Source organism: Paroedura picta, chromosome 6 (assembly GCF_049243985.1).
Source record: "Paroedura picta isolate Pp20150507F chromosome 6, Ppicta_v3.0, whole genome shotgun sequence".
Lineage (NCBI taxonomy): Eukaryota > Metazoa > Chordata > Lepidosauria > Squamata > Gekkonidae > Paroedura > Paroedura picta.
This window is the reverse complement of record NC_135374.1, coordinates 79,410,330-79,436,614: the sequence shown is the minus strand read 5'-3', so window position 1 is coordinate 79,436,614 and position 26,285 is coordinate 79,410,330. Positions and strand designations below refer to the sequence as shown.

Here is a 26,285-nt window from a genome sequence, read left to right as displayed (position 1 = left end):
TGTTAAGCTCTTTTCCTGTGGATTTTAAATAAATATATATATACACCAGCTGCTACTTCCTACCTACTGGAGTTTGGGCCATTGTACTGATGAGGTAGCTGGATGAAGGTGGAGGTGGCTGGATAGAGTCACTGAAGCAGTTGGTACGAGCTTAAATGGACTCCAGGGAATGGTAGAGGACAGGAATGCCTGGTGGATCATTGTCCATGGAGTCGCGATGGGTCGGACATGACTTCGTAACTAACAACACTGATGTTTAGATATTTCCATAGCAAACACCAAGTCAGATACACATGAAACATTTTATTTATTCATTTGTTTATGTTTACAATTATACCGTGCCTTTCCTCAGATAATATGCCTGAATTGTGACATTTCCATATTGCATCTTGATTCCTTATATACCAAAATGCAAGTATGTATCGTATCCAAGGTATGGTAGCTCTGCAGAAACAAGATGATGGCTTGCTTGTTTTGGGGGGTGAATAAGTTCACTGTTTTTTTTTTCTTTGACCATCACAGTTTAACAAAAATGCTATGATTCTGCAGAATTATGTTAACACTTTTAAGAAAACAGGGCTTGACCTACAGTATTCATAATTTCTGCTCAGGATAGTAAGAAATTGGATTAGTAAATACAGCATAGAATTCTCAATTGGAAGTTCAGCTGCAAAATGGTTTGGGGAGGAGGAAATGCTATTGTTGAAATGCTGTTGTGCTGAGTTGTGTAGGATTAGTATTTAGACAAATCTGGTTGACTCGTAGTCTGCCCTTGGTCTATTAATGCTAGCCCCAATTTGTATAAAATCGTAAAAGATTTTACATTGTGATTACACTGTGGCCATTATTACATTTCAATAAATCCTCACAATACTTTAAATTCTGGATTTGTAGTCTATATATTTTAAAATAAGTAAATTGTTGCCAAATATGAACTTGTGGGTAATTTGTAGCCTTTAGATATAGTCCTTGATAAATTATTAGTGAACTCTTGTGTAGTTATTCTAGTCTGAAGTCACTGAAATTAGACTGGAGTAATTCTTCAAAGAATATGTGCTGCATGCATTGCCTATTTTTGTTGGCGTTACAGTTGTCTGTTCATATGTCATATTCTTATTTTAAAAAACCACAAGTAATTTCAGTTTCATGCATTTTAAAAGACTTTAAAGATAACCAAAATCAAGATAACCAAAAATTAATTCAAAGTTAAAAGGAGCTAGTAGTTTCTCTATCTTCTGTGTATCTTTGAATATTCTCATTTCATATGTGTAGTCTATATCATTTATTGAATGAGAATTTCAGAATGCTGTTTCGTGTATCTTGATGGTTGTATAAGGATACCTTCTAACAGATTTTATGTTTGTGAAATTCTCATGAGAGTGATTGGTCATGTGGTATATACATTCTAAATAAATGTATTTATTTCAAGTTATAAACTTGAAACAAAATTATTCACTGTGCTATATTGAAATATATGCTATATTGAAATCAGAGGGACTTAAAAGCAATAGTGCTTTGCTTGAGCATGATGAATCAATCCCCACCCCCACCCCATCCCTAATTATGGAGATCTGCTTAAAAACCTATTTTTGAAAATATTTGTGATATGGCTTAATTTGTACTGATTGCTTTTCTGGAGTTTATAGGTTTGGCTTGTTGCTGAGAATACCTTCAGTGTAACCTTGTCTTTGCTGTTTTCCCATATTATAGTTGTGACTCTACGTGAAGACAGTGCTAGAAGGTTGGAGAGGAGAGCCAGGCGAGTCTCAGCATGTCTGTCCAATTATTCACTGGCTAGTGACAGTGGCGTGTTTGAAGCTTTAAGCAAAAGGTCAGGTGTATAATTGTGTTGTAAATTGGAACTGTAAGCTACAAAAATATTTGGTAAATGCCTTTTAAATATCTACTATTAAATCATGACCAATACTTAATATTGTAAAAAAGCAGGATGAATTAATTTAAACCAATGCATTAAATCAACAAGAGAAAAGAATTTAAATCAGTGATTTAGTCAGCTCTTCCATTTTTCAACCCATGCATTTGCTGCTCTTAGGTCATATTTGTTTTCAGTTAAATAGAGCCATTTTAATGCTACCTACTGGCTTTCTCTAAAACCTTTGGTCATGTATTACATGTGAGCTTTTGACAAATTAAACGAGGCTTTGGCAACACCATTGAGAAGTCCATTGATTCAGCTGCAGTATTTATTTATTTATGACATTTGTATACCACCCTCCCCTAAGGCAATACATCAAACTCACTGATTATATTCAATGAAAAGTAACAGTAATAACAACAATAAACAGAGAAAATAACATTCAACGTAGTGAACAATCTAAGAGGCCCATGTTTGGTCTGATCTGTCGCATGGGTTCAAGGGACGGGGATTTGGGGCCCAGTAGATGTTATTTAGTTTTGGTCGACCTCAACAAAATGCCTGGTGAAGGAGTTGCTTTTGCAGGCCCTGCGGAACTGTTTTAGATCCATTAAGGCCCTGATCTCCTCTGGGAGCTCATTCCACCAGTTGGGGGCCAGGACAGAGAAAGCTTTGGCCTTGTTTGAGTTCAAGAGGACTTCCTTGGGGCCAGGGGTCACTAGCCAGTTGGAGGTGGGGGAACGCAGAGCTCTTTGAGGGACGTAGGCAGAGAGGCGGTACTTCAAGTACACTGGGCCCAGACTGCGTATGACCATGAAGGTAATTACCAAGACCTAAAGCCTGATACGAAATTCAACTGGTAACCAGTGCAGTTGTTTGAGGACAGGCCAGATGTGGGACCTCCATGGTGTTGCTGTGAGGATCCTAGCTGCCATGTTCTGAACCAGTTGCAGTTTCCAGATCAAAGTTAAGGATAGGCCTGTGTAGAGCAAGTTGCAGAAGTCTAGCCTGGAGGGGACTGTCATGTGGATCACTGTGGGGCCAAGTAGGACGCTAGTAATTTGGCTTGGTGAAGGTGGTAGAAGGCCAGCCATGCTACTCTTGTGACCAGGGCCTCCATGGAGAGGGAAGCATCCAGGATCATACCCAGGTTCCTGGTGGAGTGAGATTCGGCAGACACACTTCCTCTCTTGGACCCTTCCCATCCAGCCATAGGACCTCCGTTTGAAGGATTGAGCTTCAGATAATTCTGCTTGAGCCATCTTGTCACTGTTTCCAGGCAGCTGGCTAATACTTTTGGGGGAGCATAAAGCAAATTCAATTTTAATAGTTTTATATTAAACTCAAATTTCATTTTAATCAGAGTATTTAAAAATACACTTCATATAAGTAATTTTTTAAAAGTATCAGTTACCTTTGAAAACACAGAGCCCGTGCAATGTAGTGGTTAAAAACAGTAATTTTTAATCTGGAGAACAGGGTTTGATTCCCCACTCTTCCACATGCAGTCACTTGGATGACTTTGGACAACTCACAGTTCCCTAAGAGCTGTTTTTGGTTAGAGAAAAGGTGTTTGTAAGTCACTTTGGGACTCTTTTAGATAGTTTAAAGCAAGGTATAAAAAACCAGCTCTTCTCTTGATGTATTTTTAAGGGTTTAGGAATAATATAGTGCTAACTATATTATATTTTAGTGCTAACTGTGAAGGCTGTGCAAAATGACCGTATTTTGGAAAGAGAGGCCCCTTCTGTGTTTAAGAATGAATGGATATCTATGATGTTACATGCAACTCTCCCCCCCAAAAAATTTGTAAAACACTGTCATGTTGGAAACGGGGGGGGGGGACATGCAGCAAGTGCAAATATAGGATCTAATATTCAGGCCGTCTATACTGAATAATTAAAAAAATATATTTCTGTATAGATATCTCCAGCCCCTGCAGCATGTTTCTTGGATTCCTAGAAATTTGATGATAGTGCTTAGGAATTTGAAAAAAAAAATCCAGCCTTTAATCCTTGAGCATAGAAGTTCAGTTAAAGCTTTTGTGTAGAATAGCACCATATTTTGATGATGATGGTCCAGAATACAGCAGCACGGGTCCTTACGAGGATGCCATGGAGATTGCATATTACACCTGTTCTCTCCCAACTTGCTCCAGATTGTGAACAGAATCAGGTTCTAGGTCTTGATCCTTACATTCAAAGCCCTAAATGGCCTTGGGTCTCTTGTATCTTGAGGATCGCCTCCCCCCATATGTACCCTCCAAAAGCACTAACATTGAGTAGTCAGGACCTACTTAGGGTGTCCAGCCCCAAAGAAGCCCCAAAGAAACTGGCCTCAGCCAGGGCCAGAGCTTTTTCAGCCCTGATCTCGGCCTAGTGAAAAGCCCTTCCTGATGAGGTCCTCTGGGACCTTAAATGGTTCTGGAGGGCTTGTAAGACAGAACTGTTCCACCAGGCCTATGTTTGAGGCCAGGAAATAAGACCAACACATCCTAGCTTCTCTGCCTGAAAAGGCTATCAGAAAACCTATCCACCAAAATGAAACCCTTTTCTGCATGGTGATGCCCTCAGTATATATACTTTAAATTGTAGATAAGTGGCTCTTAAAAGTTTTAAAAATCTATTTCATTTAATGTATACACATGGTGGTTTTAACTTGGAAACATGATTTTGGATTAATTTTAAGACTCTTGTTGCTAGTCCAAAGCTGCTCAGAGAAGGGCAGGTTATAAAAATAAAATAATAATAACTATTAGATATGTATATATTACTCTTAAAAAAAAGACACAGTGAATGAATTTTGATTGCCACTCTTAAGGCCGTTTCATTATTCACTAGTTCAACAGCTTTATAATTTAAATTTAAGCTTTATTGGAAGTTCAGTATAACGTTTCCTATCCAGATAAAGTAGTTCTCTGAGTGGCTGTTGTAATACAGTATGCATTACAAATGGTAGCAAACTGCTGTTCTATGATTAGATTTTTATTTCTTATCTGTTTTTCCCGTTACATCCTAGGAATGAGGATGTTGAAGAATCATTGTACAGTGATTCTGTCAGTGAAGAGCCCAAAATGCAAGTTGGATTTCTGTGAGTATTCTCCTCTTAATTAAAGGTAAAGGTAAAGGTATCCCCTGTGCAAGCACCGAGTCATGTTTGACCCTTGGGGTTACGCCCTCCAGCGTTTTCATGGCAGACTCAATACGGGGTGGTTTGCCAGTGCCTTCCCCAGTCATTACCGTTTACCCCCCAGCAAGCTGGGTACTCATTTTACCGACCTCGGAAGGATGGAAGGCTGAGTCAACCTTGAGCCGGCTGCTGGGATTGAACTCCCAGCCTCATGGGCAAAGCTTACAGACAGCTGCCTTACCACTCTGCACCACAAGAGGCTCCTCTTAATTACCAAGTTGCAAATTGAAGCCAGTGTACATGAGATATTTAGTATTAAGAGTTGTGACTTTAGAGACTATGGAAAGAGATAATATATATAATTCGGGCTGTCTATAATGTTCCAAAAGACATTACCTTCAGGTTGCTTTGTTGTATTACTTTGTAGCCATCCAGAATAGCACAATTGGTGCTTTGAACAATTATGATCTCACACAACCCAAATAAGTTCTCTCCCCTAACCCTAGCGGCTTGACTGCTGTGTTCAGCAGGCAGTAGTTTAAATTGATAATTAAATCAGCCACTAATCGTATAAATGTCATAAATGCTTTATTTTACTAACATTCTGGGGGGTGTTGCACACATGTAATTTTGCAAAAACCCAATGGAAACTTATTCAGCAGGTGTTTACAGCAGTTAGACATGATCCGAACAGACTGAATGATAAACTCATGCTGATTGACACTGTTGAATGTGGTAAGTTCCATTGTAAAAATGTTAGTGGTAAAATTCGCAACATCCCTCTTGTATCCTGGCTATCAGATTCAGGTACAAGGCATATCTTCAAATAATAGAGTAGTTGTATTGATACCCACCCTGAGCTCCATAGGAAGGGTGTGATATAAAAACGCTTATTTATTGTTTATTTAAAGAACAAAGTAAACATTTTGACTCCAACTGTGATCTTGGGTTTTAGCAATGTTTCATCAGCATGGTCTCTGTGCAGCCCCTGTTGGGCAGGTAACTCATCGGGCAACTTTTTTCCTCAGGCATGATGGTGGAAGCGAGTGCCTACTAGTTCACGTGCTACAACTAATGAATTGTACTGGTCTTGCTGTGAAAGAAGGCTGTAAAATGTAAGCAGAAAATATGTTTCCATGTTGTAATAACTGATTTTCTACATAGTGGCAGGCTTCATACCTATACTCTCTTGAAATGTCTAAGTATAACAAGCAGATTCTAAATGTCTGTGTGTGTATTTTTCAGTTATATAGCAGTTCATTTACTGAAATAGGAAGGCATATAGAGCACAGGACTTGCAACTGACCATATAGTTGTTATCAGGGTAGACAGAACTAGTTGGGGGGGGGAATGGAAGACCCTCATGAGAACTAGGGTATGGCTGAGATGCCAATTTTGGTATTTTGCTATACCAGAAGGGATGGAAACATCCCAATTTTATCATTCTGTATAAGCTACCTTAGGGTATTTCAGGATCATAAGGCAAGTTAGAACTCAAATAACAACAATAATGGCTATTTTATCTCTGTCCATGAATCTTTGGAGCCAGTTATTTTTGTTCCGTCTTGAGCATTTGACTGAACAGGTGACATTAAAACATTTGAGAGGGGACATGATTACTCTCTTTAAGTGTTTGAAACGTTGTCCCTTAGAAGAGGGCAGGAAAGTTCCTCTTGGCAGCCAAGGTTAGGATCTGCAGTAATGAGTTTAAACTATGTGTAGAACGGTACCAGCTAGATATTAGGGGGAAAAGGTTTCAAAGTCAGAATAGCTAAGCAGTAAAATAGGCTGCCTAGGGTGGTGATGAGCTCCCTTTCACTTGTAGTATTTAAGCAGCAGCTGTACAGATACTTTTCATGGGTGCTTTAGGCTGATGCTGCATTGAACAGGGTGTTGGACTAGATAACCTGTATGGCCCCTTCCAACTCTATGATTGTGATTTTAAATAGGTAAATCCTGTATACTCTCAGACATTCACAAAGTTAATCTAGGATTGTCCACATTCACTTGTAAACACCATTCATAGAATTGTGTACATTCTTTGTAGTATACAAATATTTGCAGAACCTTTGTTCTTGTTCTTATACTATTAAGAGAACTCTGAGATGTATTAATGAGAATTATATTTTTACCACTTTACTTAGCTACTTAAAATGACCATTTGAAAATGCTGACTTTATTTTCCTGCTTACAGACATGTGAGAATATATTTGCCATCTCTTGAGTCTGGCACACCAACCACTTATTGTTCTAGAGCTTTGGAATTCCAAACACCATTAATATTTAATGAGGTTTTCCGGATCCCTGTTCAGTCAAGTATCCTGAAACTAAAATCACTGCAGCTTTACATATGTTCAGTTGGCCAGAATCAACAAGAAGAATTGTTGGTAAGTGATGTCTTTCTGAAATTGAGTGATGTATTACTTCCCCCCCCATACAACTTTAAATGCAATTTTCATTTTTTTTCATTCTTTCCTATAGCTCAGAGCAGCATACAATGCAATCTAAATATCTAAATAGTAAAATATATTATTCATATATTATTCCAATAAAGCAAAAAGAGGGAAGATAGAGATACATGTAAATACATATCTCCTGTTTCATGCAAAAAGCCCCATAGCATAGCTTGTCTTTTGGGATTGGGAATTGCCGTTGCTGATATTTTTAACCTGTTTTTATTAATCATTTTATATTAATTTTAAATCTGAATTATATTTGTTTTAACTATTGTATTCTATATACAACTTCCCCAAGCCAGTTCACTGGGTGGTATAAAAATCAAAATAAATAAATAAAATATTCAGACACGCTGACCGTTGCCTGCATCTGTGTAGAGACTCTAGTATTCCTTGATGGAATCCCAACCAAATACTGACCACGGCTGATCCTGTTTAGCTGTGCCACGGGATCCCCAAGAATTGGACTTGACTGACAGCAACAATACTACTTTGTGCTCTTTGTGGTGTGACTGTGTTTCAAAGAGAATTAATAATTTCTTTAATCATTTTCTGGTGGAATTTTGTTTTGACAGAATACATAGAATACTGCCTCTATGATTTTCTTTCCTTTTAGGACCACTGTCTGTTCACAAAGTACAACCACTTACTGCTTGCAGTTCCTTTTGCAAACAAAAAATACTTTGTCATACAGCACTCATGGAAAAATCAACCCAATTTGCAATGGGTGTACATTCCTTAGATTGTGTTATGGATTGGGGGGTGTTGGAGGTAAAACCCCTAAGAGGATATTTTTTCCTCAGAAAAACTGCTCCAGGGAAACATTAAGTGCCCTGGAGAGATTCAGCCCCTCCTACTTTTCAGAGAAAGACAACCTGATAGCATTCCTCAGAGACTGGTATGAGGCATTAAATATGAGGTCCTGGTATATAAACAAAAGAAATTTACATCTCCTGTGAAAATTATATCTAGGTTTAGGTATTTGAAACAAGCTCTGGAAGTTGTGAAACAAAGTGACTTTGACTCCTCAAAACTGATTATTTATTTTTGTGGGACATTCAAGTACTCTGAAATACATTAGAATGTATGTACAATAGTGGTTTTCCTCCCAGAGTTGTCCTTAAATTATGACGGAATGCCCATGCTAATTTCACTACAGGAAACAAAATATAAGTTCTCATCATGCTTCCACTTAAGGATAAATTTTCTACTCAGGTCCTTTTTCTTAAGTAAATTTATTTATAGGGGTAGCAATAGCTATGTGTTCTATTTTTTCCTGAATTTGACAGTTTGCAGATAATGTATCCTGACTAATGAAGAAGACAGCTAATTTTAGTACAAGTAGAAAATTCTTTATTTTTTTCAAAATAAAATGAAATAATTAATGTATTATTATTAGTAGTAGGAGTATTTTGAATAGTGTGGTTATGATACACATTCACTTTCGGTTATTAAAACTAAATGTATGTGTCTGCTTAAAATACTAAAATAATCTTTAAAACATTAAAATAATCCTCTGCCTGAAGGATATTAATGTCAAAGATATACATTTTTTTGCTTGATAAATTCTTTTAAAATACAGAGCAGATTATAAATGTGCATTTGTCACTGAATTCTTTGAATAATTTGCTATAATTTAACTGTTTTCTATATTTATTTTAAGCACTTCTGTGTTATGCTCAATCCACCTGTTTAAACACAGCTCCAGAGAGCATTCTTCCATGAATGCAATAAAACAAATATTTAACATATTTTCTAACCTTTTTTGGTGTGGGTGCAGAAATAAAGTTAGTATTTCTGAATGGCCTTGTACAGCTGCTGAATTGTTGCATGCCATTCAGATTTTTTTTAAAAAATCCAATTTATACGCATGCTTTTAAAGCAAAAGAGCCCCCTACTGGTTTGTTGTTAGGAAGCACAAAAACTAGAATTAGAATGAATGTAAATAGTACTGAAAATAAGTTTTTAAAAATAAATATCTGTTTGCATCTAGAAATTGAATCCAAATAACTATAAACAGACCCTTCCCTACTCAAGACTACCATTATCTATATGTCAAACATTAAGAGTGTACTTCTTTACAGAGCCAGCTTGGTGTAGTGATTAAGAGTGGCAGCTTCTAATCTGGCAAGCTGTTTTTGATTCCTTGCTCCCCCACCTGCAGCCAGCTGGGTGACCTTGGGCTCATCACAGCATTGTTAGAGCTGTTCTGACCAGGCAGTAATATCAGGGCCCTCTCAGCCTCACCTACCTCACAGGTTGTGGGGAGAGGAAAGGGAAGGTGCTTTGAGACTCCTGGTAGAGAAAAGCAGCATATAAAAGGCAACTCTTCATTTCTTTTCTCTTAGTTTACTTCTCACTAGTATAATAATAAAAAAATGTGTTAGAACATATTGGACCTTGAACTTCATTGGGAGATCCTTCACTTAGTTGTTGTCTTGGTTTTATATAACATGTCAGAAAGGGGTGAAAGAGCAGACTCCCACATCCCATTCCTTCTGGGCCCTTTCTGGACAAGCCCTATGGCCATCTCAAGTTTCTGCTTGGCACTGCTACTGCTTCCCTTACTCTTGCAGGTCACTAACAACAAACAATGTAATAATTGCTGCCACCAGAAACTCCGAGAGTATAGCCTGCTAGACAGACTTGTGCCCTGAATCTGTGTTGTCATGTAAGGCTCTGCCTAGTTGCTATGCCGCCACTTTGCTCCCACAAGTTAGCACCAGGATGACCTGTTACAATGTGCTCTAGACATGGTAAGCCTGCCCATTAGCTGTACTCATCACTGCCTTTTGGATATCAAGACTGAATAGGCGTGGTGTGTAACAAAAATCAGGCTGTAAACATTCATAATATACAAAAAACTTAAAAATAAAAATAGCATATGGTTGTCCAAATATCAGGGTATACAAGGATATAAAGAAAAAGTAAAAAAACAAGCAGTCTTCTCACCCTATATTTGGTATTTATCCTGTGATGTTGATTAGGATAGTAGTTCTTAAATCTACAGTAGATAAAATTCCCATTGTCCACATGGGCATGGTGAAGTCCTAAGTAAAACCTTAGTCCTTCATGCCTTGTGCCCATCCAACATTAAGAGCTTTTTTCTCCCTGTGTCCTCATTGTCTTTCCTTGCCCTGAGTTGTTCTGATATTCCTGCCTCAAGAAGAAGAGAAAACTAGCCATTTGGCTGTCCATACCTCTGTCCTCTGGTGTGTGTGACATTCTAGCACATTGTGAGATTGGCGAAACCTTTGTCTTTCTGTGGCCTACCATTTGCCATAAGTAACCACTCTGTGGTTTGAGTGGTGGGTCTTCATGAGAGATGTGTGGGAAAATAGCATAGCTGATGAAACCAACATTTGTAGAGGACTGGGTGACCTATGAGATGAATCCTATTTTCACAAGCTAACTATTGTCAAAATAAATCATTATTTTGTATTGTGTCTAAAGCAGGCAACTAACTCAGTCTATATTATTCACAGGGCTGATGACCATTGCTCTTAGTAAACAGGATATAAGTACTGATTGTAAAATAATGCATATTTTTAGCATTCTAATGAGCATTTTCTATTTTATGGAATAGTCTTGTATACATGGGAAATAATTTCACGAATGACAGCAGATTGACTTGATTGACTCATCTTGCTTTATCACTTTCACAGGGCATTGCTCAGATCAGCCTTGCAGGCTACGAGAGTTCGAGTGAGATGCAACTTAACTGGTACCCTATCCAAATCTTCAGTGGCTCAGATTGTCAATTGACTAAAGATAATCCAAAGTGTGAAGAAAGCACTGCTCACGGTTCTGAAAACAAAACTACAGTGAAAATGGTAAACTGTTAAATAAAGCAGATTACTGAAATATCTGAGATGTTCCACATTGCTGTATCTAAATGCTAAAGTAATATACCCATATTGAAACTCTGAAATAACATATCCTGCTATGTACAACCGATTTGTTGCAGATCACACTCTGCCTTCCCTATGAGTTTGTAAAGTGCCATCAAGTTGCAGCTGATTTATGGTGACCCCCACAAGGGGCTTTCAAGGGGTGGGCCACTGCCTCCTTCAGCCTGTCTGGGAATTCTCCCGTTGAGAGAAGAATTTCCTCTCCCTGTCATTATGATTCTGTCTCTGAAAGAGTGTAGTATGTGTTTTGAATCTGACTTTCCATTCCAGGATGCTGTGACTGCTCTCTTAGCTAAGACCAAAGCTCAACTGAAAGCTGTAGAAAGAGAACTAGCAAAGGAAACAGTGAAACTGGAATACACAGAAGAGGAATTACTAGAGATGGAACAAAAGGAAGATCGGGTTGAAGCTGTGTCAGAGAGGTAACATTCTAAAATAGAACTGATAGAGAACATGCAGAGATGAAGATTGAGATTACATGCAGATAAAGAGGGTGTCATATCTTGCATAGTACACATCTGAAAGAAAAGAAGAGAAGCCAACAGCATTTTTTATTCCAGATTTGAGGTGACAAAGTCAAGTGTTTAGGGGAAAAGATATTTACAGTAGCAGTAACATGCTTATGGGGGGACATCAGTAGAAATAAAAGGTATTAGAATAATTAAGTTAGCATGAAGTGCTGGAACAAAAGTAGACATAAAATTAGTCGTATTTCATGTACTCTGTGTCTGAGTCACTACTTAGATGCTGCTGCATCGTAATCTCATAACCTTCCATGCTGATTTTACTTGTCATATTCATAACAAAGCCATTACCCAAATTTGATTGGAATGTCTCTTGAGTTTAGATGGGGGAATTGGCAAATTTTAGGAGACACAGGAGTAACAACAGGATCCACCATCTGTGTATAATGGTGCCCTTTCCGTAGAAACTTGCAGAGACCAATTTAAAATTAAATAAACAATGATTTTTTTTTAAAGCAAGTTTAAAATGAAACTTACAGACCTGTGTGCAATTTAAACTAAACACACACACAAGAGGTAAAATAGAGGTGAGATGGTGCAATGGGGGATATAATCAGGGGAAAAGAAAGACTATATCAACCTTTGCGACGTGTAAAAGTCCAGAAGAAACTATGAAAGTGACCAGCGCTTCAGGTGTATGCACAGTATTCAGAAAACACACACAGAGTGGTTCTGGTGTATGTCTTAAATAGCCAGATTTGTATCTGAAGGCTAAGGTTGAACTCTCCAGCCCTTAAAAGATTGTCAGTGGCTGATATGTGCAGGGAGTAAAAGGGAGGGGAGAATTGGAGGGTTTTTAAAATCTAGTTTATTGGTTTTATGTCATTTGTTGTGATGCACTGTGAGCCAGCTGTACTGGAACGGCAGAATATAAATGTAAATATAAATATATAAATAAAAATGTCACTATCTAGGAAGCATGTGATGTGTAAGGTGAGGTCCGGGAGGTTTCCCAGTACAGGGATAATACCTGTGATTATTCTGGGTGGACCCTTGATGAGTTTTCCAGGCAAAAGATAAATACCTGGTTACATCGACCAAATTTGCAAAAATGGAAATAGTGTCTTGATATCCCTGAGATTACAGGACAGGAAATGGGTACAGGTGGGGTAGTTGTTAATTCTGATGAATGGAGATCCGTAGGTGAGTCCTAATTGGACTAGGTAAAGGTAAAGGTATCCCCTGTGCAAGCACCGAGTCATGTCTGACCCTTGGGGTGACACCCTCTAGCGTTTTCATGGCAGACTCAATACGGGGTGGTTTGCCAGTGCCTTCCCCAGTCATTACCGTTTTACCCCCCAGCAAGCAAGCTGGGTACTCATTTTACCGACCTCGGAAGGATGGAAGGCTGAGTCAACCTTGAGCCGGCTGCTGGGATTGAACTCCCAGCCTCATGGGCAAAGCTTTCAGACGGCTGCCTTACCACTCTGCGCCACAAGAGGCTCATTGGACTATTGACCAGCAAATAGGGATTGCCCCTAGGAGGGGAGAGGAAGGGTACTGACTAAGTATCCCTGTGGGCTGACGATGATGTCACCTGAGGAATCCAGTCAGCTCCTGGAAAGCATGGCATCTGTCTGGGAAGTACATTTTCCTACTTACTGTGTGAGTGCAGATGTTGATGGTCAGCCTTTGGTGAAACTGACACATTTGCACATTTCCAACACTTAAATGCAGTTATAGAGCAATACAATAACAGGATGCAGGTAATGTTAACTAGGGGTGTTTGTAAGGAGTAATGAGGGATCTGACCACTAACAAAGCAACAGCAGTATTCCTCTTTATCAAATTGATTATTCTACTTTGTGGTCATTTGGGGCAAATTATTGTGTCAGACAAATTTTAGCTGCTCTGTTATCATTCTTTTGCCTACAGTAGTTGGCAAGCAGAATCAGTTGACAGTGGATGTAGTAATTGCACGCAGACCGGTCCTTATTACCCAGAGGCCTATTGTGGTGAGACATTGCATATGTTTGTGGCTAAGGCAGATGAGTATACTTCTGGCAAAGTCCAGCCTCCTCCTCTAAAGGTAAGTGCATATAACATTTGGAAATAGTTGTCCCTTGCATTTTGATTCTACCTTTCCTGCAAGCAATTCAGCTTGACTCTGCCCTCCTTTATATTATTTAATTATTTAAAGAAGGTTAAGTTGAAAGAGAGTCATTGGCCTAATGTAACTCTACAGGGACTCTTGTGGAGATTTGAACTCTGGGCTTCATATCCTAATCATACCCTATGTCACTATGTCTCTCATATTCCATCTTTTACCTTCCTGATCTTGCCAGTCTATGTTTTGGTGTCATCTGGTATGGCCTTACAAGCAATATAGCCTCATTTTCATCTCTCTAGATGCTTGACTCTTTGGGTTTAGGTGAGAAGCCTGTGGCATATGTTAACCTGTGTTATGTTAACCTGTTTAACCTGTGGCATATGTTCCATTATCTTCATGTTAACCTGTGGCATATGTTCCATTATCTTCATGTTAGTGGGGTTGGAGATCTGGCATTCCCACCACTGCTATTGTTATTGTACTGATGCTTCTTTATTGGTGCATTAGTGATTGATTTTGGGGTTTGGCAGTCTATTATTAAAGGATATTATAAACAGCATGAAATGGGGTGGCACTTTTATTTGGAAGAATTGTAATTGAATGTTTTGATTTTGAATCTGATATAGGTTGATAAGGAGACCAACACGGAAGATCTCTTCCCAGGAGAAATGGCTTTGCTTCACAAAAGCAGAACTGGCCATCGATCCAGAGGGTCTGCATTTGTTCGCAGTAGTACTATTGTTCGCTCACAGACATTCTCTCCTGGTGCACGAAGTCAGTATGTTTGTCGAGTGAGTAGAAATCACTTAATGGCATTGTCCTCCAATGAGCAAATTTGAACTGTGACTTAAAAGTGAATTATATATAAAATATTGTATCATTTGCTACAATCCTACCTAAAAGCAACAGCCTTTCCTGTTTGAGGACACAAAGTTAGATCTCAGTCTGAAAATCTTCTGTCTGAAACATTGGAAAACTATTCTCAGGACATATGAACATTCTGAATATGTGTTTCTAAGTTACCTGGAAAAAATCTTTTAAGCAGAAAGCTATTTTGTACATCATTTTTGTCCTGCGGTAAATAGTAAAATTACTCCTCTCCCTAGTAGGTAGGAAGATCTTTAGCTGTCACGATTTCTTGTCTGTTCATTGGTTTCTACTTGCTTTGGAAGCAGGTTGCAAGTTGCGCTACTAAGAACTCAATCTGTTGATTTTTGTGTGCGTGCATGCATGCATGTCTGCGTACATTTTTTCCTATTTCATTCTTGCCCCATGATACATCTGGATAGGACACACAAGGACCTTTTATGCATGGCAGCAGCTATCCCCCGCTGCCGCCATGCCGTTGCGGCGGGGAATGATGCCCCACCGTTCCCCATGTACACACGGGGGCGGGGCATGCTAGGCTGCCCTGGTGTAGCACACGTGCTTTATGCCAGGGCCAGGAGGGCCGGATTGCTGCCGGCCGAGGTAAGCAAAGTAGTGGGGGGGGCGAGGTGAGGAGGGGCCAGGGGAGTGGGGGGACTTTGGTTTTTAGCGTAGTTCAAGATGCAATGTCATTTAAGCAAGGAGGAAGGAAAAGATTGTGCAAGAGACACTACAGGGATCACTGTAGCTATAAGAAGAATCATGGACCATTGTCTTTAAATTCCTCCTCTAGCTCTGATGCCCAGGAATTATTTGTATTTTCACACGATTGATTGCTTCAGGCTCTTCAGTTGCTGAAAATCCTCTCATGTCCCTTTACCAGTCAGAATCTGAGTTTTCACTTTCCTCAGGAGAAGAAGAGCAGGGGGAGTTTTAGGTAGAAAGGATATCTGGGATGCCTAGAGTGTATACTACCTCTAGAATCAAAGAATCATAGACTCTAGTAGGGTCGTTTCTTATTGACTGTTCCTATTGACTATTACTGACAACTTGATGTGTCATATAATTTTCTATCAGCTATACCGAAGTGACAGTGACAGTTCAACCCTGCCAAGAAAGTCTCCCTTCATCAGAAATACCTTGGAAAGGCGAACGCTGCGTTATAAGCAGGTACAGAACATAAAAGTTACCATCTGTGGTTTGGCATGGTTGAAGCATTGATTTGGGGGAAAGAAAGTGGGATTTGACTTCACTAAAATATTCTTAATATTATGATATTGCAATGTAGTAATTGTGAATTATAATAATGATGAAGAAAATGGTTGCAGTAGTGAACCAATTTTTTTTTTCTGTTGACTTGATTTAGCTTGTTTAGAGGGCTAAATGATGTCTTGTAACATAAAACAATCTGAAGAAATCCAGCTGGTATTCAGCTGTGTAGCACTGTTAGTTCTTTTGTTAGTGGATTTGACAATGTAACAATTTTATATTAATATTTCAGCAGTCCTGTAGGTCATCTTTAGCTGACCTTATGGAAAGGACATCCCTAGACCTGGAGCTGGATCTCCAGGCCATCAGAACAAAGCAGAGACAGCTGAATGAGGACATATGCATCCTGAGAGAGCTGCAGCAGCGCCTGGAGGATGTTCAGCGTAGAGGGCAAACTGATCTGCCTCACTGGGTCCTTCGGGATGAACGATTCCGAAATTTGCTGAAGGAGGCAGAGAGACAGGTACGACACCATGGAGTCTGCTCAGGTTTAGGTGATGGCATATAAAATAACTGAGATAAGGAACTGGGCTTTACAAGAGTTTTACAACAGTGATACTATTAAGTTACAGAACCACTGTTTAATTTCAGTGTCAGAGAGAGATGTCAGTCTTTGTGCAGCCTTGGATTGCCAAGCTCTTCAAACACATGTGCCACACATCTGGATGGTGACATTGTTAGGAATTTGGGGGAGGCTGGTAGGTTAGGATGGAATTTATTTTGCTCTGCTTTCAGCATGAGTGTGAAAAATAGATGACTCCAGGATGCTTTCCAATGGAGAGAACAAGCTTTCATAATTAATTGTCAAAGGCTTTCCCATCTGGAGTCAATGGGTTGTTGTGGGTTTTCCAAGCTGTGTGGCCATGGTCTGGTAGTTTTAGTACCTGAAGTTTTGCAAGTAACTGTGGCTGCCATCTTCAGAGATAGGAATCTCTCCATGCCAAATTGTGGAGTAAGTGAACAGTTACTGGCATTTTATTTACTCCTCAGTTTGGGTGTGTGTGTAATGTATTATATTCTACCTTATCTGGGAGTCTCTCAGTGGATGGACTGGAACGAGAAAGTGCTTTTCCTGTGTCTTGGTGGAGCTCATTAGCAAGAGTTTTTTCCTGTCCATTAGGAAGTATTTTCAAGCTTTCATAATAATTCTAATGCTTTTACGTGTCCTCTATTTTCTCTTTAGACAAGACAGACCAAATTTGAACATCGTCAACAACAAGCAGCTGAAAAATTGCTCAAGAAAGCATCCAAAGAAGTGTACCAGCTACGTGGTCAAAACCAGAAGGAACCTATTCAGGTGCAGACCTTCCGGTAAGGAGTTAGGTGCCCTTATGAAGTTTATCCTTTCAAACAGATTCTAATATGCTAATACGTTGTTAATTCAGAGCATCATCTTCCCTGATGTTTATATTGCTAATATCCCATGCCTTGTTCATTACCTTATTTCTTTCTTCTGTACATAACGTTTATATGTACACATGTCTGTGGTTTGAGATGATGTTCCATTGGCAAACTTAGTATGAGTTCGTCATATAGAACACCATTAATGTAATATACAGAGGTCTTCCATAGTGGAGATTTATAGTAAACTCATATTTGTAAAGGATGAATAACATATCTATATATCTATTTCTCAAGTACGGGCATATCTATGGATATCTAAATCCATGCATTGGGCCACACTGACAGAGAGGTTTTTTTGCAAACCCCAGATAAGCAAAAAACCCTTAAAAGTTAAAAAATTATATCCGGTGGTTAAATCGCTTTGATGCTGCAGTCAAGGTAAATCGGGGGAGAGGTATGAGGGAATATTAACAGAAAAAGGGGGAGAAAGAAAGGGTGGAGATAGAGAGGAGAAAGGGAGAGAGAAAGTGGAGTGGTAAGACTGACAGATGTGGGGAGGGGGGAGAAAGAAGGATTGGAAGATTGCCTGAGAAGGGGTATGGAATGCATACTCCCTGCGGATTTCTTGCAGGTCCCCACTTGTAAATATTCTAAATTAATGGGGGAACTTTGCATATTGGCCCTCAGTTAGCCTTACATTAGAAACCATGCAATGGAATATAGCCCTAAATTTTATATATGTTGCTTATGTGGATATAAAGCTATGACTTATACAGCAAAAATGTATGTTTAGAATATACTAGACAACACAGTGCATTTTTAATAGAGGACTAAGTAATGTGCCTAATTGCTGATGTTATAGTTTACATGGTGTGGCTCTTAAACATATACTTTGGGTCTGTCCAGTAATTTGGAAGTAATTATTTATATCAATTTTATATTAGAACTAGGGGCAAAGCCTGTTGTATCCAAGAATACAACGGGCGCTAGAGCTTGGCAGTGGGAAGAGGAAGGGGAGTAGTTGTCCAGTCTGTAAGAGCATGGGGTTGAATGTGTGTGTTCTGTGGGAGGTTGTGGTGGCATGGTGGCAAATGAGGGCATGGGTGTGGAGATATGGGTGTCAAGAACCTGTGGTTTGGAATGTTCGTTGAGTGTGGGAGAAGACTGACCTTCTGGAATTGTGGCATAGTGGTTACAGATGAGCTTTCCAGAGCCATGTCTTCAGATATGTGAAGGGAAAATCAGACTGGAGACTCTTCTTAGGGGAAGATTACATGGCAACCAATTCCTCCCAGTTCAGCATCATTTCCCTTCTTGTGTGAATTAAGCCACAGACTCCGAAATGCCCCTCTGCCCTAATACACATGGGGTAGTCACAGTACACAGGTGTCCACCCTGTTCCTTCTTTTCCATTTTTTCACTGTTGATAAAATGTTATGTGCCCACATGCTTCTTTAATGGTTGTTCCTTAGAAGAATGGATTTTTGTACCCTATTGCTTACTACCCAAAGGAGTCTCAAAGCGGTTCACAAACACCTTTTCCATTCATCTCGCCACAATAGTTAACCTGTGAGGTATGTGGGGTTGTGAGAGGTCTGAGAGAACTGGGAATGGGCCGCAGCAACCCAACAGGCCTCAGGTGTCTCAAAGCATTTTCCAAGCATCTTCTCTTCCTCTCCCTATTTACAGTTTCAGGCTGTAAGTATTTATTTAGATCTTCCTGCACTTTCCAGACTCACAGGACTGATGCTGGTCTGCCTGTCTGCGCCCCAGAATACAAACAGTTGCTGGTAAGGGCTGGCCATAGCCCATAGCCCAGGAGGGACACACCTGCACCACTCACTCCCAACTGCAGGAAAAATGCCTCCTTTGAAGGCTGGACTCTGAGGCATTGTACGATTTTGAAGTCCTACCTCCAAACCTCCAGGAATATTTCCAACCCAGGGGTAGCTAACCTCCAGGTGGAGCCTGGAGAGCTCCTGGAATTACAGCTCACCTGCAGAGTATAAAGATCAGCTCCCCAGGCAGAAAAGGCTACTTTGGAGAGGGTTGTGGTAGAGAAGAAACATTTAAGGCCTCCCACACAGGTTGTTGTTGTTGAATTGAAAGACTTGAGGCATACTGCACAGGGTTGTTGTGCAGATGAAACAGGAGACAGAAAAAACCAGTTTCATCTGCAGAATAACGCTGTGCAGTGGCCTCAAACCTGCAGAGAATTGCAAAGAAGAAAGACACATGGCTTGGCTGTGTCTAACCCCTGGCCAGAGCAGTATTTTAAGTGAGAAGGGGCTTTTCTGTGGCCTCCCTGTCAGGCAACTGTTTGGCAGAAGGGGAAAGTCCCCCCCTCAAAAGGAATGCCCTGGGGCTCCCCTGCATTGCTCTTGGAAAGGCCTCCTTGCCTCAGTCAGGGCCTGTCAGAGGCTCCTTCGCAGCAGGCCTGAAGGGGGGGGGAGCACTCTCCAGCCTCCTGCCAGCTCTGTCAGGGTTCTGAGGCAATTTACAGTTGGACATGACAGTTAGGACAGCCTTGGGGCGAAAAGGGCTGACACAGCCTATCCAAGACTCTGTTCTCATCCCCCTCGGCAGCCCTACTGACCTCTCCCTTTGCTGGTCAGGAGCAGACTGGCAGCCATTTCTCCAGATTGCCCCTGGCTAGATGGAATTTTGGTCTGCCCTGGTGAGGGGCCAATTGGAAGGCGCTTTGCGCCTTCCGATTGGCCCCTCCGCTTGTCAGTCCAGGGCCATGGGACCAATTGTTGCCCTTCCTCATCACGGACTGAGCCCACCCCAACACCCCTTACTGTTTTATTAGGAGGGAAAAGATATTCATGGGTATTGAGTATTTTATGTACTATTTGTCTGTCTCCTAGAAATTAACTAATGATCGATGAAAACAGACCCTCTGTGCCCTTACTTTAATAAAAGACTTCTGTAACAACACTAAAAAGATAAATACCCACACCCCCAGTAAGCCAACCTGATCAACATTTGAATGTATTGCATATAGATGACAATTGCACATGGGCATATTTTTAGATATTTGGAAAGCTTTTATAGATGCTTATCTTCAGACTTGCTCTCGTTGTTGCTATATTTTATTATATACTAGTAGCAAAGCCCATTACGTTCTGTGTTACAACAGGCACTAGCTCATGATTTGGTGTGGGTTTAATGCCTCACATAGAAGCTGGCCACTCTAAGAGGAGTTCTGTGCACAGCAGTCTTGACTCTAGTCATGTTTATGCACACCTAGGTAGTGTGGAATTCCAGAATACGAACCTATACCAATATGGCAGCCTTACCTCCTCTCTGCAATGTTTTCTTGACCTGAAATAGGTCAGGGGGTGCTATGTGGCTGGTTAGGTGGCTGTGGAGGCATTGTATCCTTTTGAGGCCCTACTTCCAAACCTCTAGGAATATTTCCAGACCATGTGGGGCCTGGAGATCTCCTGGAATTGCCGCTCTTCTCCAGACTATAAAGATCAGCTCTCCAGGCAAAAATGGCTGCTTTTGGAGGAGTGACTCTGTAGCATTGTACCCCATTGAGGCTTAGGAATGCTAGCCTTCAGGTGAGGTCTGAGGATTCCCTGAAAGTACAGCTCATGTCCAGGAAGTTAGACTGATGGAAAAGTTCTCTCCCCTCACATGCTTCCCTTCAAAAGGAATAGACGTGGCCATACACACTCCTTGGCTAGCACAGTCTGTTGCTTAGCTGGTGATGTCTGCCCTTCTGATGCCTGAGGCCTACTGCTAGCAACTGCAGTTCCTGTTGTTGTCCGCATTTGATTTCGTAGGACCTTCCTGGCAAATACTGAGTCACTTCAGTTCCTATGTCTCTCCAGCCATTTACTTGTTCATCATTTACAGTTTCAGGCTGTGAATATTCTTTATTTAGATCTTTCTGCACTTTCTGAACTCACAGGACCCATGCGGCCCAAAATACAAACAGTGGCTGGTAAGGGCTGTCCAAAGCCCATATCCCAAGCAGGACATACCTGCACTACTCAAGAAAGCATCCTCAGCCTGCAAGCCTCTACCATCGTCTCAGCCACTCATCTCTAGATTATAATGATCAGCTCTGCAGGCAAAAATGTCTACTTTGGAGGATGGTGTTGTACCATTTCAAGGCCCTCCTCCAAACCTCCAGGAATATTTCCAACCCATGTGCGCCCTGGAGAGCTCCTGGAATTACAGCTCATCTCCAGATTATAAATATCAGCTTCCCAAGTGAAGATGGCTACTTTGGAGGTTGGACAGGGCTGCTGTGCAGAAGAAAAATTCCACGCAGGTAGTTGTGGAGATGAAACGAGGCCTGCTGCACAGGGTTGTTGTACAGATGAAACGGGAGGCAAAAGAACCCCTGCAATAGGATCCAGTTTCATCTACTCAACAGCCTTGCGTGGTAAGCCTCAAATGTTCAGAGAGTTGTGGAGGAGAGACATGCATGGCTTGGCTGCATCTGCCCTCGAGCAGGGAGGCTGACTGCAGCAGTATTTTAAGTGAGAAGGGTCTTTTCTGTGGCCTCCCTATCAGCCAGTGATTAGGCAGAAGGGGAAAGCTTCCCCCCCCCCCCAATGGATGCACACATATGCACACAGACTCCCCTGCATTGCTCTTGGAAACTCCTCCCTCCCCTCAGTCAGGGGTTGAAGGGAGGAAGGGCAGTGGAATCCTGAGCAAGAGCAACAATTGGCCCTGGGGGGAGGAGAGATTCCATCAATAGGAGTCTTGGAACCTTCAGTATGTTGTCAGAAGTATGAATCACATTATATGTATAAGATTCTGTTTGGATCTTTGATTTATAGTACTTTTAAAAAATGTATTCTGAATAGTGCAACGTATATAAATGGCACAGAACACTGGACTAAAGTCTAGTTCTTGCTGATATAGACTCACTGCAGACTACTTATCCTTCTATGCAAAACTTTCCTTGTAGATAGAAATGTAGGTAGAATGGCTCTAGTTGGTCCATCTTAATTTGTCAGCTGAGTTGAGAGATCCAGTGCTAGGAAAAATGTTTTTTAAAAAATATTTATTTATTGACTTCATTTATATTTGCCTTTTTCATTGAGACTCGGGGTGAATTCCAGAATTAAAAAACAGTGCCAAAGAAACTAGGGTAAGACATATAGCAAACAACGAAACAAGACTGGATTGCAAACTGTAGAACAATGAAAGAAAAATGGTATTGAGCATTCAGTAAAAGGGAATTTAAAGAAGTGCTTGAGATTTTTCACAGACATTAAAACGACAAAGCTTTTAATATCAAAATAGGAACAATACCACTTACTTTGCAGCTGATACAATATATAGGAGTGAGGTTTTCTGATGCCCCATGTTTCTACCTTTTGTTGTTTGCCTTTTGCACAAATATATGTACATTTTATAGATACATTTGCAAGTCTACGCCCAGTGGCCTACATTTAATGGACATGTATTAAGCAACTGTAGAGAAGAGTGTAAAAATAAAAATGTCCTCGCATCTTTAGAGGGCCTGTGGTTGATTTGACAAGTGTGGCAAAACTTTGTTGGCCCTTTTAACAGCATGAAATTCAAACAGCTATAAGATTGGTGGTTATGCAATTTCTTTAAATAGATGTTTTATAAAACAGACAAAATGCAAGCAAAATTTCCTAGGCAGATTTGTTTGAATTTGTTATAATAGTGCGGTTGAGATCTGCTACCTATGTAATTTGTCATTAATCATTCATAACTAACATAACATAATCGTTCTCTCTCCTCATCACCACCGGCAGGGAGAAGATGGCATTCTTTACAAGGCCAAGGATCAACATACCTCCTCTGCCAGCTGATGATGTATGATATGTTACTTTGTAAACATGAAGTATTTCTCTGCTTGTTCTTATTTTAAGATGAAGTTACTAGGCTAGTTAAGTTTATTTTGTAAAATTGTTGTGCAAAGACTATTAATATACACATTTTGTAAAAAAAATTAAAATTAAACAAAAACATATATATATATATATAAATATATACATATATATTTTATAATAGTGACTGCAGCAAGGCTTGGTTTTTCCTTGTTGTGAAAATGACATCTCTGATGACAACTTATTTTATATGGGGGAAAAAAATCAACTATCCTGTTAGAGCATGTACAGTTTTTATGCCATTTTATTTGACTTAAAAGGCTGGAAGACAGAAACAAAGTGAGTTCAGGCAAATTCACTGTATTGTAATTTATTTATAGTAACTCGTTTTCCTTGAAGGAAAATATCTACTTTAAGATGTATTTTAAAGACTGAAATTTTGTTACTCAGTATTTGTCATACAGTAGAATGGAACCATTGAGCTGGTTTTGTTTCTGATAGCTGAAATGAAAATACTATGTTCTCAATTTGTCACTTTTTAATCAGCTTTGCTGTCTGTATCGTATAATGTAACATGTATCTTTGGCACTGTCTGAAATTGAAGTATCTCCTGCAATGTTTGATTAAAAAAAACACTTTAAAACGCCATTGAACATTGCATGGGTACACCCACGTTTTCTAATTCTGCATTAGTAAATAGTTCTAATTTCAGTGGTGTCAAATAGGTCTTTTATGACTTTTTTCCATTTAACGAGGGAAGGAACAAGGTGACAGGTCTCTATTTAGCTGTTTTAGGAAAAAGGGGCTTGTGAGCTTACTTTATTAATGAGTAATATAGTATTAGGTTTTTAATGCATATGTTACAGAAATCATTTAAACCTGGATTCAGGAAATCATCCCAGTTATCAAAGAACTATTCATTTACTTAGAATTCCTCCTAGGTCTTACATTCCAAGCTTTATTGTGTCCATCAGAATATCGCTTTCTTAAAAGTATGATTTAAAACAAAAAACAACTTTTGCACCTGATATTTAGCCCTAATTTCCCAGTGAAGCGGGACCCATTTCATGCAGTCTGGGTGCAACTTTAAAAGCAGCTTTTTTGGAGGAGCAAATAAAAATGGTGTGGCTTTTGGCTATGATTTTACCTGTCTTTTCCATTTCTGATCCTTGGCAGAAAACAGTCTGTATATTTTCAGTGTTTTTATGATTCTTCTTTACTAGAAAACTGCTGGGTATTTTGTTTTTGCTTGGAATGAAAACCAGGGCTTTTCAGGATTCCACATCTGCTGCTATGCAAATTCAGCCAAGTGGAATGCTACTTCAATCTTTAAAATCTAAAACAAAATGTTAGTGGTGAATTTCTTAATTTTAAACTTGTTGCTAATTCTCTCATTTGTTCAGTTTTGATTTATTTCTATTCTATTTTTTATGATTTTACTTTGTAATCTTAACTTCTGTTGGACTGGTAGCCTTTTCTGGCCTTGCATTTCATGCCTGTTTTTAAGGCCATTGCCACTTTTCTAGTTATAATACTGGATTAATTGCCTTTGTATAAAATGGAACCAGTATAGTCTCCCACTTTGTCCTTGTGTTGTCCCTGAAAGTTCACTTGTTTCAGAACAAAATTGGTATTGGGGGAAAGGAGGGTGCAAGCTGAGGCACACTACTGCTAAACTTCCTTTAAAATGTGTATAATGGCAATATGAACTAGAATCCAGTCATCAAATGTCACAGATTTCTGGGGCTGTATAGCTGTAGAAGTAGTTCCCTTGCTTTTGCATTTCTGTTAAACCTTCTTAGCTTTGAACTGTCACCTTAAATTCCCGAAAAGTGCCACTTTTTGTGTCTTGAAAGTGTATGAAAATGTTATGCTATTATATTCCGCTTCAGTTTTCCAAAGAATTATGTCCTTAAAAAAGCAAGCCTTCTTTTCTTTTTTTATAAAAGCTATACAGTTTTTATATAGGACACCATCATATCGAACTTTTGGTTTTAGTTACAATCTAGGAATGCCTTAAGGAGGCCTGATACCAAAGAAAGTCATCATTGTGTCAGAAACAAATCCACATTCCCTGCAGTATTTGGTGCACACACATCGAGGTAACTTTATGCAGACTAGTAAATCTTCATTGTTATTTTGCAATAGTGATTAAGCAACATATATTGCAGATAATTATAATTCTGATAATGTCCACGCATGTTAAATTAACATGAAATCTGGTCTTGTAAATCACATCTCTGTCTTCATCTGGTTGAAAAACTTGCAACATAATCATAACTGAAAATAAAAATGTTTGGCATTCTCATCAGTGTCTGATCTATAGCATCCCTTTGGTGTGTCCGGTTTTGAATTCAGATCCCAGAATATTAAAACTAGCTAACAAGAAGAAATTGTTGCAACTGGGATGGAAGCCTAAAGGATAATCACATTATATTCAGTAGTTAGGAGGAATAGAAACATTTGTTTACAAAGGCTGCCATTTTATATGTCAGTATTTCCCAACAGTCATCAGGAAATAATCTTGAGTTATTGAATTCTTGATCTGTTGGAGTAAAGTTTCAGCAGCTCTGATGCTCTTTTTGGAATGCCACAATAGAAGGCTTTCCTATTTTTGCTTTTCATTGTCTAGGTATATGATTAGCACACATGCAGAGCAGTTTTCATCATCATTATACTCATGTGTGAAATGATGACAGCAGTTTGTGTAAACATTTTTACATTTCTTGCAAAAAAAATGGTCATCAGCTTTTGTTTGTGTACGTTAAGTCGAACGGTGTTCATGAAACTCTTCCTACTTTTGGAGCTTCCTGGTAGAAAGTGTTGCTGGGTTGTAGCAGTGGTCAATGGACAGTATCCACAGTGTCAAGGGAGAGCAAGAGTTTGGCTGTCAAAATGAATACTATTTCAGTGTGTTAAAAATAATGTACTTCTCAGTATTCATTTCATGTTTGTCACAGTTTCTGAATGATTGTGGTCATTTATATTTGAAAAGTATTCTGCAAAAATAAAAATATCTTGCCATAAA

General features: G+C 39.6%; 1 protein-coding gene across 4 annotated transcripts in view; it reads left to right on the top strand.

Moving 5' to 3' along the window:
* The window catches only part of WWC3 (WWC family member 3), an 81,233-nt gene extending 54,948 nt beyond the window's left edge, over window positions 1-26,285 (top strand). For 2 of the 4 annotated variants that reach the window (XM_077343259.1, XM_077343263.1), the window contains 12 exons: window positions 1,711-1,831; window positions 4,895-4,966; window positions 6,034-6,120; window positions 7,200-7,392; window positions 11,127-11,294; window positions 11,643-11,794; window positions 13,772-13,925; window positions 14,573-14,737; window positions 15,891-15,983; window positions 16,315-16,545; window positions 17,266-17,393; window positions 23,183-26,285. In XM_077343259.1, coding sequence (XP_077199374.1) covers window positions 1,711-1,831; window positions 4,895-4,966; window positions 6,034-6,120; window positions 7,200-7,392; window positions 11,127-11,294; window positions 11,643-11,794; window positions 13,772-13,925; window positions 14,573-14,737; window positions 15,891-15,983; window positions 16,315-16,545; window positions 17,266-17,393; window positions 23,183-23,249 — 1,631 coding nt within the window. In that variant the 3' untranslated portion in view covers window positions 23,250-26,285. The remainder of the gene's footprint in view (window positions 1-1,710; window positions 1,832-4,894; window positions 4,967-6,033; window positions 6,121-7,199; window positions 7,393-11,126; window positions 11,295-11,642; window positions 11,795-13,771; window positions 13,926-14,572; window positions 14,738-15,890; window positions 15,984-16,314; window positions 16,546-17,265; window positions 17,394-23,182) is intronic. The other 2 variants (XM_077343260.1, XM_077343262.1) reach the window with 2 other exon arrangements.